The 19,178-nt window shown below is 36.0% G+C and overlaps 1 protein-coding gene across 1 annotated transcript; it reads right to left on the reverse strand.

Annotated features, from left to right (window-relative positions):
* Positions 1 to 916: 916 nt before the first annotated feature.
* Positions 917 to 19,131, reverse strand: LOC137396803 (cytochrome c oxidase assembly protein COX18, mitochondrial-like). The gene is made up of 7 exons (XM_068083113.1): positions 18,961 to 19,131; positions 13,457 to 13,594; positions 10,970 to 11,061; positions 8,654 to 8,788; positions 8,050 to 8,269; positions 4,496 to 4,738; positions 917 to 1,287 (listed from the first exon to the last, which is right to left on the reverse strand). The coding sequence occupies exons 1-7, from the start codon at positions 19,055 to 19,057 to the stop codon at positions 1,229 to 1,231; spliced, it is 984 nt and encodes a 327-aa protein (XP_067939214.1). The 5' UTR covers positions 19,058 to 19,131; the 3' UTR covers positions 917 to 1,228.
* Positions 19,132 to 19,178: the final 47 nt, after the last annotated feature.

Consider the following 19,178-nt stretch of genomic DNA (forward strand, 5'->3'; position numbering starts at 1 on the left):
TATTGGACGATATAAGTGCTCAATTTTAATAGTTTTTGCCAGTCAAGAGAGTAGGCTCCCATACTTAGTCGAGTTGCACCTTACCTGCCGAATCAGCATGCAAAAAGCTGTAATACGATCACATTTTTTTCACAACATGAATTATCTTCAATACGAATTTCACGATCGTGTATCTAAGCCCAAACCCGACTCACCCAATTTCCACATCTATTTTTGCATACCTGCTTTCCTGGTCAGAATGCTTACATAACTGCCATAAGCATTCTTCATGTCTCTGAGAGGCCACTACAATGACCTCTCGGGGTCGACTCATGACAGAGGACAAGTCTTGAGACTCACTCGGTGCCGGAGCTCACAGCTTGTTCTTAATACGTTCATATGCTATCAGCTCACTGCCATTGCAGGATCTTTGATCAGTTTCACAAGAGAATTATTCTACTAGATTGTACAAGTTCTTCAGCCTGTGTTTTATTATGTTTATCAAATACCTCCATGAATGTAGCATATATTCTTATCGATAATTCCTGTGGTAGAACCACGTCTGGTTAATAGCCTTCAGAGTGGTAGTAGTATTCACAAGAGAAGAGGCCTTGACAGCAAAAGCTTTTGGTTGCATTGAAGGGAAGTGTTATAGACTGCTGAATACTTAGATTCTATGAATGATATAAATTTGCTTGCTGTCAGCAGTTGTGACAGGAGTAAGTGACAGAGGTAAGTGACAGAGGTAAGGGACAGAGGTAAGTGACAGAAGTAAGTGACAGAGGTAAGGGACATAGGTAAGTGACGGAGGTAAGGGACAGAGGTAAGTGACGGAGGTAAGGGACGGAGGTAAGTGACAGAGGTAAGTGACAGAGGTAAGTGACAGGGGTAAGTGACATTTTGCTAGAAAAGTACAAAACAGTGCTCCTTTTCTGAACCTCCTCTCAGCTACATTCATCAGAACATGAGACTATTCTTTAAAAAATGCAATCAATTATGAATAAACTGAATATAACGCGTACTCTAGTCTGCTTGTCCTTGAACTCTAAACAAAATGATCTGAAAGAGAAAATAGAGCCAATACAAAAAGAGAGCGTGAAAACAATGGTAGATGATTATCTCAAGAGAATATGGAAAACTGGATGGCCATAATGAAGGTAAACAAAAATTGTACAGTAAAAAGAGGAGGCAACTCCTATTAAAGACAAAATGCAGTTGCTAGGAAGTATAGCGTGTCCTTCAGACTGTGTCAAGTGCGCCTGGAGAAGAGTCTTGCTATGTCAGGATCCCGTGACGTCTTCTCAATACCTAAAAAACACATGCTTAAAGCTGAACTTGAACAAAATTTTAGTTGATTTTATCAGAAAGTATCAGTATTATTCTATCATTCGCGATTGTTTTTGATGTTTGATGTGATCTGACTGCCAGGATGTTTGAAGATTGAAATTGACAGAACTTGATCGCGGTTAAACGCTCCGAAGAGAAAGGTGTGCCTAGATTTGCCCAAAATGATGCATATAGCCACGTGGCAGCCTGTCTCTCGCTCGTATTCACAACATTCTCGTATTCTCATCATTGTTGGAATAAAGTTTTAAATTTAGCTCGATATAAATTGCTATAGGTGTCTCAAATAAAGTAATTAAAATTTGTGCCATTCATTTCCTTTAAAAGTTTAAACACGAACACCTGGCTACGATTCTATTAGTCTACGGTAATTAGGTGGTCAAAAAACTTAGTTCATAGGGGCCTTTGCATCAGCGAAGTTCTCTGTTGCTACCCACACGGGAAACTAGTTACTAGATGAAAACTAGCAAGCCACTTCTCCAAAAATATGTTGAAATATATAATCAGTTAATCACTATACATTGTAATTTAGGACTTCAAACATTTCATAGAATCCTTTGATGAAAGGAATTACGCAAATATGCAGATTTTCATCTTGGAATGAAGCATTTCCTATGACAGCTAGTTATCTTCAAAGGTTCTACACAGGCCACTTCAATCTATAAAATTCATAGTATTTGAAGACTTCAATTGCAACAGGACGAAATGGGTTTATGGGCAATACTGGGTGTCACAATTTCTACCACAATGCTTCGTATCAGATGTATAATTCGAAACAATACATAAACATAAAAGATTTTGTTATATAACCAAGTTACATGTGCTCCGCCCTTACTTTGCCCACGAGCTGACTGTATAAGCAACTGGCTGGCAAAGAGATGACAACTCCCGCAACAATATCACAGCAACGCATAAGCCTAGTTAAGCTTGCGGTACCCAGAGTTATTAGTTGAACATATTATTGAGTGTACAGTACCTAAAGCGAGTAGATCAGTACATCATAGAGCAAACAATACATATAGCTAGTAGTGCAGTAGATTATAGAGTTTAAACTACCTCAAGCTAGTAGGTCAGTATATCATAGAGCATACGTTACCTAGAGCTGATAGTTCAGTATATAATAGAGTGTACACTACCTAGAGCTAGTAGTGCAGTAGATTATAGAGTTTAAACTACCTAAAGCGAGTAGATCAGTACATCATAGAGCAAACATTACCTAGAGCTAGTAGTGCAGTAGATTATAGAGTTTAAACTACCTAAAGCGAGTAGGTCAGTATATCATAGAGCGGGGGTTCCCAATCTGGGGTACAAGTACCCCTGAGGGTACATTTTAGAAATTTAGGGGGTACAATACAAGTTATAAACCTAATAAATTTTTGTTAGTTTGGCTTTAATTATTAATAACTTTGCTGAAACCACTGCTATAGAGCGATTATTGGTATCATTTTAAAACCAATTAGTTTTGCCATTCAGGCAAACTTAAGCATGAATGGTACAATGCTTATTATGATTGTAAGTAGACAAAGGGTAGATCTTTGTGTCATAGCATAATTTCCAGCGGCGTATCAAGTTGCACCCCAAAAGTGGTAGGCTGGCAGTTTACTCTTAAGGCTTCTGGTGATCGGTGAGTTTACTAATAGCTCTGGCCTTTTACTAGTGGTAGTATTGTTACATTCTATTGAACCCAACTCACAATATTTACCAGCAGTTTTTGTATTAAAATTAAAGATTAGTAAATAAATTTTTAGATTCATTTTCAATTTTTAGATTTGACGATACAACACAATGCCAGCAAAGTAACGTTCATATAACACCAAGTACATTAAATATGGTTTCACAAAGTTTGAAATACAAGGGAAGCAATTGCCACAGTGTGTTTAATGTCTGAAGATCTTTTCTAAATCTAGTATGAAACCAAGCTTTCTTAAACGCCATCTAGAAACAAGACATGCTGACAAGGCCAAAAAGGATATTGCATATTTTTTGAGGCACGAAAAAATCGCTAAAATGGCCCGCTTGGATGAGTCAGGTCATTTTGCTTAGGAACACAAGACAGCGGTACATGCTTCCTATCTAGTGGTGCTCAGGGTGGCAAAAAAGAAGTCACATACAATTGGGAAGAGATTAATACTACCCTGTTGTAAGGATATAGTTCTTTGTATTATTGGAGATAGTGCTGAAGCCAAACTAAATAAATTGTCACTATCAAAGGCTATCACTATCAGAGTTTCATTATTTCTTACTGAACAGGACCTCAAACAGCTCACTGATGTGAAGCAGGCACAGCCTTCCCATTAGACTGGCCAAAATAAAGTGGGAATGTAACAAAACACTGCGATGTATAAAAGTTGTACAGCATAGTTATCATTATTTTAATAAATAGCAATTTCATAACATACCACATTTCTTTACCTGTTTAAGTGACACATTTTAATAATGCACACTTGTCATATTAATGAAGTTAAACCAATAATACCCTTGATTGAACTGTGTTTTCCAAAGGGGTACATTTTTTGCCATATGACTCCCAAGGGGTACCTAGAGCAAAAAAAGGTTGGGAACCCCTGGCCTAGAGCATACATTACCTAGAGCTGGTAGTGCAGTAGATTATAGAGTTTAAACTACCTAAAGCGAGTAGATCAGTACATCATAGAGCAAACATTATCTAGAGTTGATAGTGCAGTAGATTATAGAGTTTAAACTACCTAAAGCGAGTAGATCAGTACATCATAGAGCAAACATTATCTAGAGTTGATAGTGCAGTAGATTATAGAGTTTAAACTACCTAAAGCGAGTAGATCAGTACATCATAGAGCAAACATTATCTAGAGTTGATAGTGCAGTAGATTATAGAGTTTAAACTACCTAAAGCGAGTAGATCAGTACATCATAGAGCAAACATTATCTAGAGTTGATAGTGCAGTAGATTATAGAGTTTAAACTACCTAAAGCGAGTAGATCAGTACATCATGAGCAAACATTACCTAGAGCTGGTAGTGCAGTAGATTATAGAGTTTAAACTACCTCAAGCTAGTAGGTCAGTATATCATAGAGCATACATTACCTAGAGCTGATAGTTCAGTATATAATAGAGTGTACACTACCTAGAGCTAGCAGTGCAGTAGAGTATAGAGCTAGTAAATAACTATAAGATGCTTTGAACAGATCCTACCTAGACCCCGTCGCACCGATGGCACACTAAGAGCAAGATTTTGAAGAATGGTGTAAGAAACAGTAGACAGCCAGTAGAGACTGAGAGCACTCGGTTGAGAAGCAGAGATCTGTACAATGAGAACTGCTAGCAGCGTCATTGTCAGCCGTACCCTCTTCTCCATCCTCACAGACTGTGCTTCTAATGAGGAGAGGGCTGGGTGGGTTAGCTTAGACAGCCTCATGCTCAGCAGATTAGAGATACCTGGTTAATGAAAATACAGCAGTGACACTCTCAGGTAAGTGACACTCTCAGGTAAGGGACACTCTCAGGTAAGGGACACTCTCAGGTAAGTGACACTCTCAAGTAAGTGACACTCTCGGGTAAGTGACACTCTCGGATAAGTGACACTCTCAGGTAAATGACACTCTCAGGTAAGGGATACTCTCAGGTAAGAGTTACTCTCAGGTAAATGGCACTTTCAGGTAAGAGACACTGTGTAAGAGAAATGTTTTGTTACCAGATCAAGTAGTTTCGCTTTGTTTCACGTTCAAGTAGTTTCGCTATGCTTCACACTCAAGTAGTTTCGCTTTGTTTCACACTCAAATAGTTTCACACTTAAGTAGTTTCGCTTTGTTTCACGCTCAAGTAGTTTCGCTATGTTTCACACTTAAGTAGTTTCGCTTTGTTTCACACTCAAGTAGTTTCACACTTAAGTAGTTTCGCTTTGTTTCACGCTCAAGTAGTTTCGCTTTGCTTCACGTTCAAGTAGTTTCGCTTACTTTCACGCTCAAGTAGTTTCGCTATGTTTCACACTTAAGTAGTTTCGCTTTGTTTCACACTCAAGTAGTTTCACACATAAGTAGTTTCGCTTTGTTTCACGCTCAAGTAGTTTCGCTTTGCTTCACGTTCAAGTAGTTTCGCTTACTTTCACGCTCAAGTAGTTTCGCTATGTTTCACACTCAAGTAGTTTCACACTTAAGTAGTTTCGCTTTGTTTCACGCTCAAGTAGTTTCGCTTTGTTTCACGCTCAAATAGTTTTCCTATGTTTCACACTTGAGTAGTTTCGCTTTGTTTCACACTCAAGTAGTTTCACACTTAAGTAGTTTCGCTTTGTTTCACACTCAAGTAGTTTCGCTATGTTTCACACTTAAGTAGTTTCGCTTTGTTTCACGCTCAAGTAGTTTCGCTATGTTTCACACTTAAGTAGTTTCGCTTTGTTTCACACTTAAGTAGTTTCGCTTTGTTTCACACTCAAGTAGTTTCGCTTTGTTTCACACTCAAATAGTTTCGCTATGTTTCACACTTAAGTAGTTTCGCTTTGTTTCACACTCAAGTAGTTTCACTTTGTTTCACAATCAAGTAGTTTCGCTTTGTTTCAAACTCAAGTCGTTTCGCTTTGTTTTTTCATACTTTCAGATTACAAAGAATTTTAAAATTTTGATTGCATTGTTTGGTTTATTTTTTACAATATAATTCCGGGGTTTCAAGTTCATTGAACGATTAGCTATTGATATACAACCGAATTACCGAGGGAACTTCTAACCGATCAAGAAATGAAAAATGGCTGCCATTAGAACACTAGTTTTTAATGAGATACTGACCGAAAATCTTAGAAAGTACAATAAAAAATAGGCAAAGCTAAAAAGCTTCTTCTACTCAGCATCAAAAGTTTTACACTAAAATATTTGTTCTTCTATTCATGAGCAATATACACACTCTCTTAGGCAGATATTATGTTTTTTCTAAAAAAACCTCTAAAAATCCACATTCTTGAAAGAATGTGAAAAAAACTATTTATTGTATTTGATTTTTGTTTTTTATCGAGTTCTACAATCGTAGAACTTCAATGATATTTAGTTTAAAAGGAGTTGTGCTCTCCTAAGTACTTTCACAGTTGAAGGAAAGTTGTGCGTCTTGCGTATATTCAAGTACAAGACGCATACAAGTCTTGTGTATATATAAGATTGGGCTTCGAAGAGTTGAATCAGATAAAACTTGTCGACAGTATACCACTCTTGCAAGCGCACATGTATAAAAGAAAAACAAATACATTACACGTATCCGCTTTACTCAGTGCAAAGCAAACAAAGCCACATTTCATTAATTTTAGTAAAATTGGCTTCACTTGACATAAGGGTTTGCACACGGGGTAAACGTATTGCAATTGGATGTCAATCATGTGTTTTCATCACAATTACAGAAGAATTCAATAGTTCTCCTAATATTTTACTTGAATGACAGGAGATTCAGGAAGTTCCTCTGGTCTCATGTTTCCATGATATGTGCTCAATTCACAAGGGTCATCCGCAGAATAGAAACAGCAAAAAACTGGCAAGTCAAGCAAATTTTATTACTTGCAAATTTTTACATTTCATACTTGCGAGAAAAGGAAATGACACTTGCGAATGATGCGCAAGATACAGATGCAGTAAAAAAGCTATTTCATTTTAAGCATTATCCACACTTGAGTCATTTCTATGTCGATTTGAGTATTTCCGAATGCGCCGCTATGACCTAGAAATGTTTTCCTTTTTTAACCAAGTGCCCGCGTTAATCCCTTGAAGCTAATCTGTTAATCTCGTGAATGTCCTTGGAAACAAATATTACACTGTAAATCAATGTGCACACAACTCCAAGTCTTTATCATCCGCGCAATAGAAACACAGTGATGATGTCAGACATAATGAGTAATTAATATGGAGTGTGGCCTAACATTCCAACCAATGACGAGCTGCCAGTGAAATACATTTACTGATTGCTTATCATTTGCTAAACAACCAAACTTGCTAAAAAGGCTCAATTCGGCCTAATTAGATGATTGTGAGCATTTTGCAACAGTTTGACCAAAACAAAAAAGTAAAACCTCGATTTCAACCAAACGTGCTAAAAAGGCTCAATTCTTTAATAAATATTGGGTGATATGTTAACGAAATCACTGGCACTCTTTGCTCTACGGACTACGAGGCAATGATCATGTCATACACTCTTGTGTGGAAGACATAAAACTTTCACTTCCTTTTATATATATACATATACATATATATATATATATATATATATATATATATATATATATATATCATGTGCCCAATATGAATATATATATATATATATTCATATTGGGAATAATTTCACTTTCAAGAGTAATGTTTACCAAGTTGCGCCATACAAGAGTTAACAAAGGAAGTGAAAGTTTCATGCTTTCCACAAAAAAGAGGATGACATAATCATTGCTCCATAAAACACTGTGCCAGTGATTTGGTTAACATATTAAAAAGGTAGCGTTCAACTACAGGTTTTGCGGCATATCTATATATATATGTATTATCAAATGCCATCAGTCAGCAAAAGACATGTGGCAGGTACCTAAGAGGGTACAAATAAGTACTCCAGAAACACTTGCAACAATTCAATTGAAACTTGGCTTTTACTACTAAGGATGGAAAGACCAAAATCAAGCGTTTTGAACGTCATCTAATGTGTCATAATCATGCATTACCTCATAACACAGAAACAAGCCCATTTCTATACAACTGAAGATGGCCTGTTGCCTCTAAAACTTGCAAACTAACCAAGGAATATCGGTAGAATGAAGAGAGGATCTGCCATTGTGAGATCACTGAACCAGACTCCTCCCTCTGCTGTGAAGCCCTCGAGGCATGGCTCACCAAAGTAACCGGCCATGTTGCGCAGAGAAAGAGAAACAAGCACAATGAGGGGAAGCTGGGTGGTCATGATGACAAGTGAGTGAAGAGGGTGGACGTTGTGCTTGCTGTAAAAGTCTTGCGACAGCTGGAAAACAGAGAGAAACTTTCAGAGTCATACAAGATTGAGAATACAATGGACAACGGCAAAGCAATTATATACAGCATGTGGGGACAAAAACACAAAAGTGGGTCTGAATTCCACTACGACAAATAAGGAGTTGTGCCACTTCACAGACATTTCATTATAAACATAAATCCTTAAAAAAATTTGATCATTTTAATAAAATAAATTAACTATATTGACAGGCATATTGTGTTTAGCAAGAGCTCTGCATACGGTACCAACCTGCTGGCTTGAACACATACTGTGCTTATAGTAACAACTACAGTGATGTTAACATGGGCTGTGTTTGTAGGAATGAAAAATAAACTCATATTAAAATTAACAGAAGGATGAAAAGACTTTTACTTGTTTCATACGAGCCTTCCGTATCCGGTGATATTCACGAGGGGTCCACTGACTATCCACCTTTTCTTTTTCCATAGCATCAATGACAGCAGTCAGCTCTGCTCTCATTTCTGTTTTCAAATTTTCAAGCCGGGCCTGGCACATTCACAATACATTGGAGAAGGTATAAACTCTCTACCATGCAGACAGGATGCAGGGTCTGCTATAAACTATTCACTACTACTATACTGAGCTACATAACGTTAGCGACATCGGATATGTCTGCATCTTCATATACATATAAACGTATTCTGGCGGCCGAGTGCGCTGGGAGAGGTAGTCAGACGTACAGACAGAGCACAGAGAATAAATACCTGCACAATAATTCTACAACACCGGAAGGGAGTCGAATGGTGCAAGTGTTAGAGTGCTGGTTTAATAAGCTGAATGTCACGACTTTGAGTCCAGTTAGAAGCAATATTTTATCCTAACCTCTTCGGACAGAAAGACGGACAGACAGACATGGCTCACATTATGGTAAAGATCTGCTTGATACATCTGCATTTCTGCAGTCGACACATGTATTATAATCCATAAAAAACCTTATTGTTTGTTTTCAAATATTTAAAACTTCTAATAAAATATTAGCTTTCACATTACGTTTGACAAATGAAATCTTCCTGGGTGATGAGGAGTTGTTTGCTCAATTTCCAATTTTATACAGTAGTAGGCAATTTCCAATTTTGTAAGAAGTAAGTTCAGTCTATTTTTCTAATGGGCATATTAACTTGTTAAAAGCATTCTGTGACAGTGACATGAACTTTCTCAATGTTGTAAATATGATATATATACAGTTTATTGTTTTTAATCTATTTACCAAATTTTCAATTAGACCATTGTTATCTCTTTATGAGGGTCAAGGTAAAACTATTAGGACACTGGCAGCCTAGTTCGCCATGGGAGATCGTCATGTGTAATAACCAACGAGGCAATCATTTTAAAATGTGGTAAGGAAGACGATTGGCGCAGGTGGTGAAGCGTCAGTCTACTAAGCTGAAAGCCGTGAGTTCGAATTCCGTTATAAGCAATAATTTCTCTAACCTGTAAGCATGGCTTCGGACAAGCACGGATCTTATTATAGTAAAGATTTAATGCTAATAAGAAAGATAATACTGACAACAGTCATACACACCAATCAGACGCCAGCTTTCTTAAATGAGACTCAGATGGAGCTACGAGTGTACGAGCTGTTAACATTCAATACTAAAGTTTACCAAGTTTTAACAACTTGAAGTCATAAAGAGTAGAAAGTATCTAATTATAAACATAGAATCAAAAAGATGAAAAAAGCTGACTTTATGTGATGACGTCATTTTGAATATTCAGTGAGATGATACAACGACTGATAACAACGACTGATAACCACGACTGATAACAACGACTGATAACCACGACTGATAACAATGACTAATAACAACGACTAATAACAACGACTAATAACAATGACTGATAACAACGACTAGTAAAAACCACTGATAACTGTAATTTTTTGCAGCCTAAATACCTTAACAACGTTTTGGGTGATAGAATTCTCTGTGATTGACTGCTACACAGTAAGCTTTAGCGATGCATTACAGTCACAATACAAGGCATTGCAGAGAACATTCCAGAAACACTACTTGACTGCACTATTTGACTGCACTACTGGACCGCACTACTTGACCGCACTACTTGACTGCACTACTTGACTGCACTACAATCAGTGAATACAGTACAAAGAGATACCCTCTTCAGCAGTTACATAATATACCATTGTCGCATTTAACACTCACAGGCACCAGTTTAATGCACAGTTTAGTAACATCCTGTAAAAAATAAACTGTTTATGAATCTATTTTGTGCCAGAACAGCAGAGCAGCAAAAACTCTGATGCGCTCTTTTTTCAATATACGCATGTCATATTCATGGATCATCGCAAATGAATGACTGAATGACAAGAAAAAAATTAAAAAATCATAAAAAAGAGCTAACGCATGCTGATCATGACGCCAAATTTTTACATTAAAAATAGCTTCTGTCATTTCCACAATTCATTAAAATTTAATAGTGGCTCGCAGCATGTAAGATATTTATAGCGAGTAGCTTGGCATGAAGTCTGCCGGTTGGCACCACTTTTTTTGAACAACTGTAATCTCTGCTATAATAAGAGCCATCTGACATTTATAAGTTACAAAAAAGATTGCTTTCAATCGGATTCGCACTTATGGATTCAATCGGATTCGCACTTCCACTAGACTGGTAATAGTATACAATTATAGCACTCAGTAAAGACTCTACCTGCTTGCGTTGTGCCGCTACCATCAGAGGGAGAATAAAGACTGTTCGAAGGCAGAAAGTGGTTATGATCACACTGGACCACCATGGAAGGGCTAAAATACAAAATAGGGACTTGACATACAACTGAAAATAAGGATCCGTCCGCCTACTGTGAGTGGATAAACCAGAACGAATGAATGTAACTACAGAGAAATGTGTGATAATTGGTTGCTGTGTATTTAAACTACAAACTATCTTTGAATCAATCCAGAGAAAAGTGCATAGAATATATTAAACTTTATTATAAACTGTGCTATACTCTCCATGACTTGCTAACTTGCTTACTAATTTGCATATTACTGACTCTAAAACACAGTCTTATATACCATTCATACAAACCGTTGGAAGTCCAGAACCGAGTTAACAATTCATTACATATAAAAACATTTATGTTTACGCAGGTTGCACAGACACACAGACAGACACACAGACACAAAACACACAGACACCTAACGAATCAAGAGGATGTTAATGGCAAACCGGAACCAATGTGACAAGATAACAGATTCGATTGCAACAATATGGAGAAGAAAATATTCTTGCCTCCTTCTGATGGCACCATAAACATTAAGCCACATTATGGTTAACGTTCCAATAGCAAAATATCGTCATTGTATCAATTAGGTGGTGACATCTACTCAAACGTCTCCAATGTATTAATTGTGCAGCGACAGCCAACCGAATCTTAAAGGCTGACTTGTAACAAAATTCACATTACAGTTATTTGGTATTAAAAGATTCACTATGTCTTACTCTGCTGTGTTGTAAAAGCAAAATATGTGGAAATGTGATTACAAGCTCAAAAACAAACAGTTAATCGCAGCCATCACAAAAACGCCGTAGGTTAGAATCCCTTTCCAAAACGACACAAATAGGACGTAGCTGAACAAGATGGCTTCCGTTTACACTTTCATGCAACCTCATTCGTCGAAATATTTTCATAAATATACTTCGCACATTCAATAAAACCATGTCTATTGTCCTTACGCGTCTATTTCATCATCATTGTAATGCAGTCACCTTGAGCACTGATATCTCAAAAGCTACCGTAAAAATTCGTTAAATTTTCTAACGCCAGCTCGATGGAGTGCATATCATCCTCTGATAAACATGAAAAGCCTGTTGGTCACCTGTGATAGTCGAAAAATGCTGCAGAAATTGTTCACGCCATTTGGCAGGAAGTATGGGTCACATGATCAGATTACGACTAGATGATTAGACCAAACTGAAGTGAAACTGTAAAGTAGCGAGCATCTATATTTGATAAGGGTTTTCCGGTGAAACCCGTAGTGTTTGTCATAAACTAGTACTACAAAACGTTTTATATTAGCCTTTTATTTCACATGATAACATCACGTGTCAAAATGAAGGAATTCTAATCTACGGCGGTCTCGTGTAGCTGCGAATAACTGTTCGTTTTTGAGCTTTCAAGAGCTTGTAATCACATTTCCACATATTTGGCACCTACAACACAACAGAGTAAGACATGGTAAATCTTTTGTTACCAAATAACTGTAATGTGAATTTTTTGCGAGTCAACATTTAAAATGATACTAAGCTTCTCTATGAATAGTATGAGTGTCGTAAGATAAAGAAAATGAAGTGTTATGAGATTGTATTTGACCTATATCTTACAACTATAACTTTTGGCAAAAATCTTCACTAGTTTATTTCACTCAACAATACCACAATCACTCTAAACCTGATCTTTACACTTCTCGACCAACCAACAGTCAGAACTAAAATAACAAGTACATAAAATAAAAATAAATAAATAAAAATACATTTAAATAAAAAAGCCAAAACATAAATTTTTGAACAACTTTTCATGTGTCAAGGTCAAGGTCTTGCATGACCTCATAACACAGCAGCAAACCCAATTTTATACAACTGATGTTAACCCGATGTCTTTAAGCTTCGCAAATTAACAAGAAATATTTGTAGAGTGAAGGGAGGATCTGCCGTGTTGAGATCGCTAAACCCCACTCCATTTTTGATTGTGAAGCTCTCACAACCGGAGGAGGAGTCTTTTTGATTGATAAAAGTGGTCCTTACACACGCAAAATATAAAAATAAATCACAAAAGTGATCATAATTGCAGCAACTGCAAATTTCAATGTATTTTGTATCCATGCAGATAAATTAAAAAAACAGAAACTGATAACTACTTTAACACATATTTCTTAGCTCCCCAAAAAACCAATTCACCAATATCTATTATATTTGTAATGTTTCAAATCCTTATAGTTATCCTTTCTAAATATTTATTGAACCAGCAATAAAAATAGTAACAGATACAGTGTGAGACAATAAAATGGTGCCTCCAATGCAAGGCCAGCCTCAAGAATTTCCCAGCACACTCAAACTATTGTATTTTACGCTAGACATTGTCACTTGCGCTATTGTATTTTAATATATAACCTCACCGCGACCTCACTATTACCTTACCCGTTGTAGTGTGAACAAACTCAAATAATCCGCTAGTAGCTTGATAGAGAGGGTTGGCAGAGCCGAGTTGGAGAGAAGCATCGACAGTTTGTAGAAAGGTAGACTGGCATCTTTTACATACATTAACGCTGGCAGAACCTGCGCAAAATGATGAAAAACAGACCTTATTATAGGACTAGGCAGCACACTACCAAAGACAGGAAGTGACAGCGGTCAGATTCATATACATAACCAGCGGTATTTGTTTTTTGCAACGAAAGTTAAAAATGCCCATTTCATTAACCCAAAAGCCAATACCATTAAACCTTCCAACTCTAATCCCGAACTATTCGGCAAGAAGTTGCTATCCCCCGAGCCGAATCCCAACTTGTTTGGGATCGACTTTTCAAGAAATTTGTACAAGTCATTTACTAGATTGCCATTCTGTTGCAATATTCCGAAAATACACGTTCTAAGCTTTAAATGAATACCAGTTTGTTCAAGTTGAAACTCGCATAAACAGACCAATAGGACTTTTCCTCTCAGACTGTTGTAAAACAATCAACCACATCGGCAAAATATGTGGTTCGTTTTTTCAGCAGCCATATTGTCAGTTTGAAGATCGTTTGTTTCGGTAGCACTATTAAAATTTAAATGTTATATTCCAACTCTACAACTTTATTACTTTACCACTAGCTTTAAGTAAGTCTCAAGAGCAGATGTGATAATAAGATTTACTTACAGGTGAGTACAAGACTGAATGAAGGCTTAGCAAGACGTATCAAAGAATAATGATAGCTTTTACTATCTGACTGAGTCTGACAGCTGCGATAGCAGTTTTTTGCGAGTTGAATAAACTTTGATGTAGTATGATTTTATTTTTAAGTTTCAAGCTTTAATACTTGCTGCTAAATTGGGAGAATTGACAATAATATTTACTCAATAGCAGCTGAATACAATCGGAAGTTGACCAACCATGTTTTACATAATGACAATTATCTCAGCTTGTAGTACATGGACCTTAATAATTTTTTCACTGTTCATCCTAACAGATGCGCCCACAACCTAAACTTACAGCCTGTCAAGTTGGGTTGATTTTTCATGCTTTTAGCAACTAGTACCTTTTTGAATTGTTTAGTGATTTGAAACAGCTTTTTTATTGTGCTCATATAGTTTTTTGCTTGTCCATTAATACATTATTTTAATATAGAAATGTAGCTTGAGATGTCTTCTTCCTCAATAAAAACCGAATTAGGATAAAATTAACAGAAAAAAATACGGGCAATTTAGCAAAACTGAGTCCAACACTTGTGAGCAGCCAATGGATTAATTGGGCCTAGATGCGCGCAATAGAGTTACTTAATTGGTCCTGAAAGGGTTTATATTCAGTCACCATCTTGAAAATGTTGAACGGCAGAACCATTTACATGTAATCTGTAAAACCAACAAAGGTGATTTCAGATTCCTTATTGCTAGTAAATTCCACTGATGACTGGAAAAAATGTTCAGCTGCTTAAAATTTCCAATATGGGTAGCTACAAAAAGTTATTATAGTAAACGCTCCTACAACGTAAATAATTTGTTCTCGGAACGTATACGGTATGGGGATTTAAAATACATGTAAATTGCAGCTTTGCATTCATAACAAATACGTTTGCATGCACTGCAAATTGCGGCTTACAGCTTTGTATTCGTGATAATAACTTGCTCAGTTTGCATAGCGAAAAACTTGGAGTTCCACATCAGTTAGCAAGAATATGGCAATTGATTATTACATGAACAGGTTGTAGAGCTCATAAAATTGGATGAGGTTAATTGAGAAATGGGCTAGGTGATGTCATATCGAGTAGCATTGAGGTGTAGGTGACTTTCTATGAGTTGATAATAAGGTTGGTTCGTCACGCTATCGTGGTAATTGTGTGCAACTTTGCCAAGACTGATGTTGTCAGCAATGTCTTTGGGCTGGTTTACAATCAAACAATGCAGTGTTCAAAGATCTGAAATTCGTAATCAATAATTGCACTTGAAATCAATATTGGAAGACAAGTTCAATTTGAATGAACTTGAATCCTTGACTATGTTTCTGTATGACTTTAGTTAGTTTTGGTTGACCTGCTTGCTATCGAGGTATTGCTTACCTGGAAGAGTACATACACATTTCTACTTACTATTGCTTTAACATACAAAGTTTACAAATAAAGAGGGTAAAATTTCTGCAAATCTTGGACTCGACACCCGAAGCGGTTTTCCTAGTTTTATAAACCAAATTGTGAAAAATAGTGAAAACCTAAAGTATGCATAAAAATATATAAATAATAAAAACCATATAATGGCTTAGGTAAAATTTTAGCTTGTTTTTGCAACACTTCATATAGACACTAATTGTGTTTTAGTGCCATAACAGTTTAGGTCAGCCAATACTAGCTCTTGATCTAATTGTGGATCCTTAAAATGTTGTTATAAATTTGTCGATTTTAATTTTCGGTTTGTATTTGTGAAATATCTTGGCATTAGCCTCTCCTAATGTTTAGCTATAGTTTTAGTTAATAACTCCTAAAATCTCTGATATCTTTATATATTGCTTTTTATTTTTTATTTAAAAGTTTTAGTCATTTTTGATAAAAAATTAAACTTCTAGTTGAACGGAAATTCTTTTGCAGAAATACACATAGGGCAAACAATAAAAGTACAAAACTGGTAAACAACTTGATGTGGCTCTTAAATCCTCAAATAGATATGCAACAAATTGTTTTCTATGATACCTGAGCTAGCACTGGTGAAAATGATTTCTTGAATTTTGGAATTATGAAGTACTTACCCAACATCTATTTTTCTTTTAATAGTGTAGATAAATTTTCACCATCATTGTCCAAAATCATGACTAGTGATCGCGTGTTCATATCTTTATGGTACCTTATATTTGGTAGAATTTGTGAAGCTGCTAAAGATTGGGAGACAGGGTTGGAAAAAAACACTGTTTTTATGAAAAACCGAAAAAACCAGGTTTTTTGGTTTAAACCGGTTTTTATGGTTTAAACCGGTTTTTATGCTTTTTATAATTTTACCAAGGTTTTTGCAATTTTAAGTCTAATTAACACCACTTACTATAGCTGAATGATTGAGTATTGAACATATATATGTGTAATCATCTGTTAAAGATGGTACTGTGAGAGTTGCTATGGGAAAAAAAAGAGAAAACATATGGAAATTTAAGAATGAGTCTTAAATCAAACATGATCGATGAAATACAGAGCAGAAATCTTATCACATAAAGTGAATATTTTACATACAGCTCTATGTATAAGTAGGAACTTCAATCCAAGTGATTAGTCATGTGGTAGTGTAGAGCAGAGCATAATGCAGATGCATTGCTAGTGTTTGGAGCAGTGGCAGATGACTCAACTGGAATATCTGAATATCTTGAATATCACCTGAGTATTAGCATCACTGTCTAAATTGGTGTTTTCAGTTTGACATTTTGCTAAGTGAGCTTTAAGCGTATCTGCGTGACCTCGCGTTACGACAGCACACCTATTACGTTTTGCTTTAAAACCTTTGCCTTTTGCAGTTCGAGTGAAAAACTGCTAAACGGGATCCTGTTTGCGAGGCATGTTGGAAATTTGAGGCACAACTTTAACTTTTCAAAACACAAAAAACTTGATAAACTGAATTCTAACAATCCAACTACTTTGGCTTGTGCCCAATAAATGAAATATTAGTTAGCAAACTTGAAGCTTTTGCCCAAAAGGATTTTATTGTTGTAATTTCTAATTGTAAGTAATCCTTTCTCACTGGCCAGACTTGAGAAAGTATTCAGTCATTATTAGAGACGATGATTGAATTAGTATATTTCACATGGTTTTTATATTTCATCAGTAAAGAGATCATCATATCACTTGATAAAACCAATTGAAAATAAAATTCACTAATTCATTGTTGTGCTAGGATTTCCTGTAGTTTCAACTTGAGCTCTGCCATCAATTTACTACTGTGTTCTAAATAAACTTCCACAGCTGATAATTACATATAATTGCATTTCTACCACACATGAACCGTTAGGAGCTTAAAATATTGTGTTTTTCACAAAAAATAATAAAAAACCCGAGAAATCGGTTTTTATGGTTTTTTCCGCTGGTTTAAACCGAGTTTAAACCGAGCCAACCCTGTTGGGAGATGATTGTTTTTTGATTGAGAGTTTCTGAGTTTTTTCGGTTCATCTAACTATTCTTGTTTTTGTTAAGCGAGACTGTTTCAATCTGTCCAAACATGCTGAGGTACCTAAAAACAATTACGATGCTTCACTTTTAGAAAATTGGCATCTATGTACTGAAAGTGGCATTTTTATGCAGGTGATTGAAATCCACAGAACCAAAAAGTATTAGAGCGACACTGTTTCAGGGATTTTGGATCGACAACTAGCTTTCAATATCAGATGAACTGCTAGACTACTCCTTATGTTAGCAATATTTGGCCTGGTTACCTATTGACAGTTTGTTTGAAAACTAATCTCTAACTGTGTACAACTTTGTTTGCAATTAAAAAACCATCAAGCTCTGGTTTATCAGTCAAGTATTGAGGCTGATCCGCAGTTAAATACAAGATTATGCCGCTGATGGGTATCAATCAGTTATTGGCAAATATACAAAACATAGTTTTGTTGTAGCTTACATATTGACACTAATGTAAATACTGTCTTAATAGCTTTCCCTAATCTGGCTATAACAACCAGGGCTTAGTAGGCTACGATAGAGTGTAAAATAACTAATAATTGTATTTTGCGGCACTGCTTCAAAAAACAAGAGTACTTTACAAACGTTTTAGTGGTGTTTAAGATATGCACATAAAATTATTTAGAGGCAAAAATCTGAAGACAAAAGTTCTTCTTACCAATGCTTTTTATTTGTATTTAACTGTTTTCTAAAATGGCTACATTGGTTAAAAATGTCCTCTGAACACTGAGTAAGTGTCAGGTAATTTTTCAGTTTTTCAGTTCACAATATCCCAACTTGTCATATCTAATCCTTTCACCTTCCTGTTGAGGACCAAACTAAGCTCTGCCCAATCGTGGTGTGACAATTGTGGTTGCATACATTTTGTGTGCTTTAGTTGACTGCAATTACTTCATCATAGTATAACAGATTATTTGAGAAAATATGTCATAATACTTTCTTGCAGTGATTTCATTGTCTTTTGTCTTAAATATTCTGTGGTTGCCTAACTTTCTTCTAATATATTGTTTATACCTTTACCTCCTCTCTGTGTATTGTTCGAGTGATTGGATAACTGTCTTATTATATACTGCTTATTTCTCCTCTTTGCCTATTGTTCCTCTGATTGCATAACTGTCTTATTGTATAGTGTTTACGCCTTCTCTCTGTCATTTGTATAATGTACCTATTTGGGTCAGTTGAATACATGAGTTCAGTATTGCAAGATGTACCGCTTGCTTGCTTAAAGATAAGTGGAACAACAATATTCAAAATAAAAATAAACAATGACATCAAGTTGGTTTGTTATATTTTTACCTTGCACATATACCTGTATATTTGAGTTGGTTTTAGGAGACGCAACGATTCGGTAACTAAAAACTCTAGAAAACCTTTTTAAATTAATTACAGACATGCTATGCTCAAGGTGCCTAGCATTCGGAGATGTATTTTCACGACCGGCGAACTAAGTTTGAATGAAATAATAAATGAACGAATGCATAATATATGTACGAAATACTGGACTAAGCCCTTTA

This window comes from Watersipora subatra, chromosome 5, assembly GCF_963576615.1.
Source record: "Watersipora subatra chromosome 5, tzWatSuba1.1, whole genome shotgun sequence".
Classification (NCBI taxonomy): Eukaryota; Metazoa; Bryozoa; class Gymnolaemata; order Cheilostomatida; family Watersiporidae; genus Watersipora; species Watersipora subatra.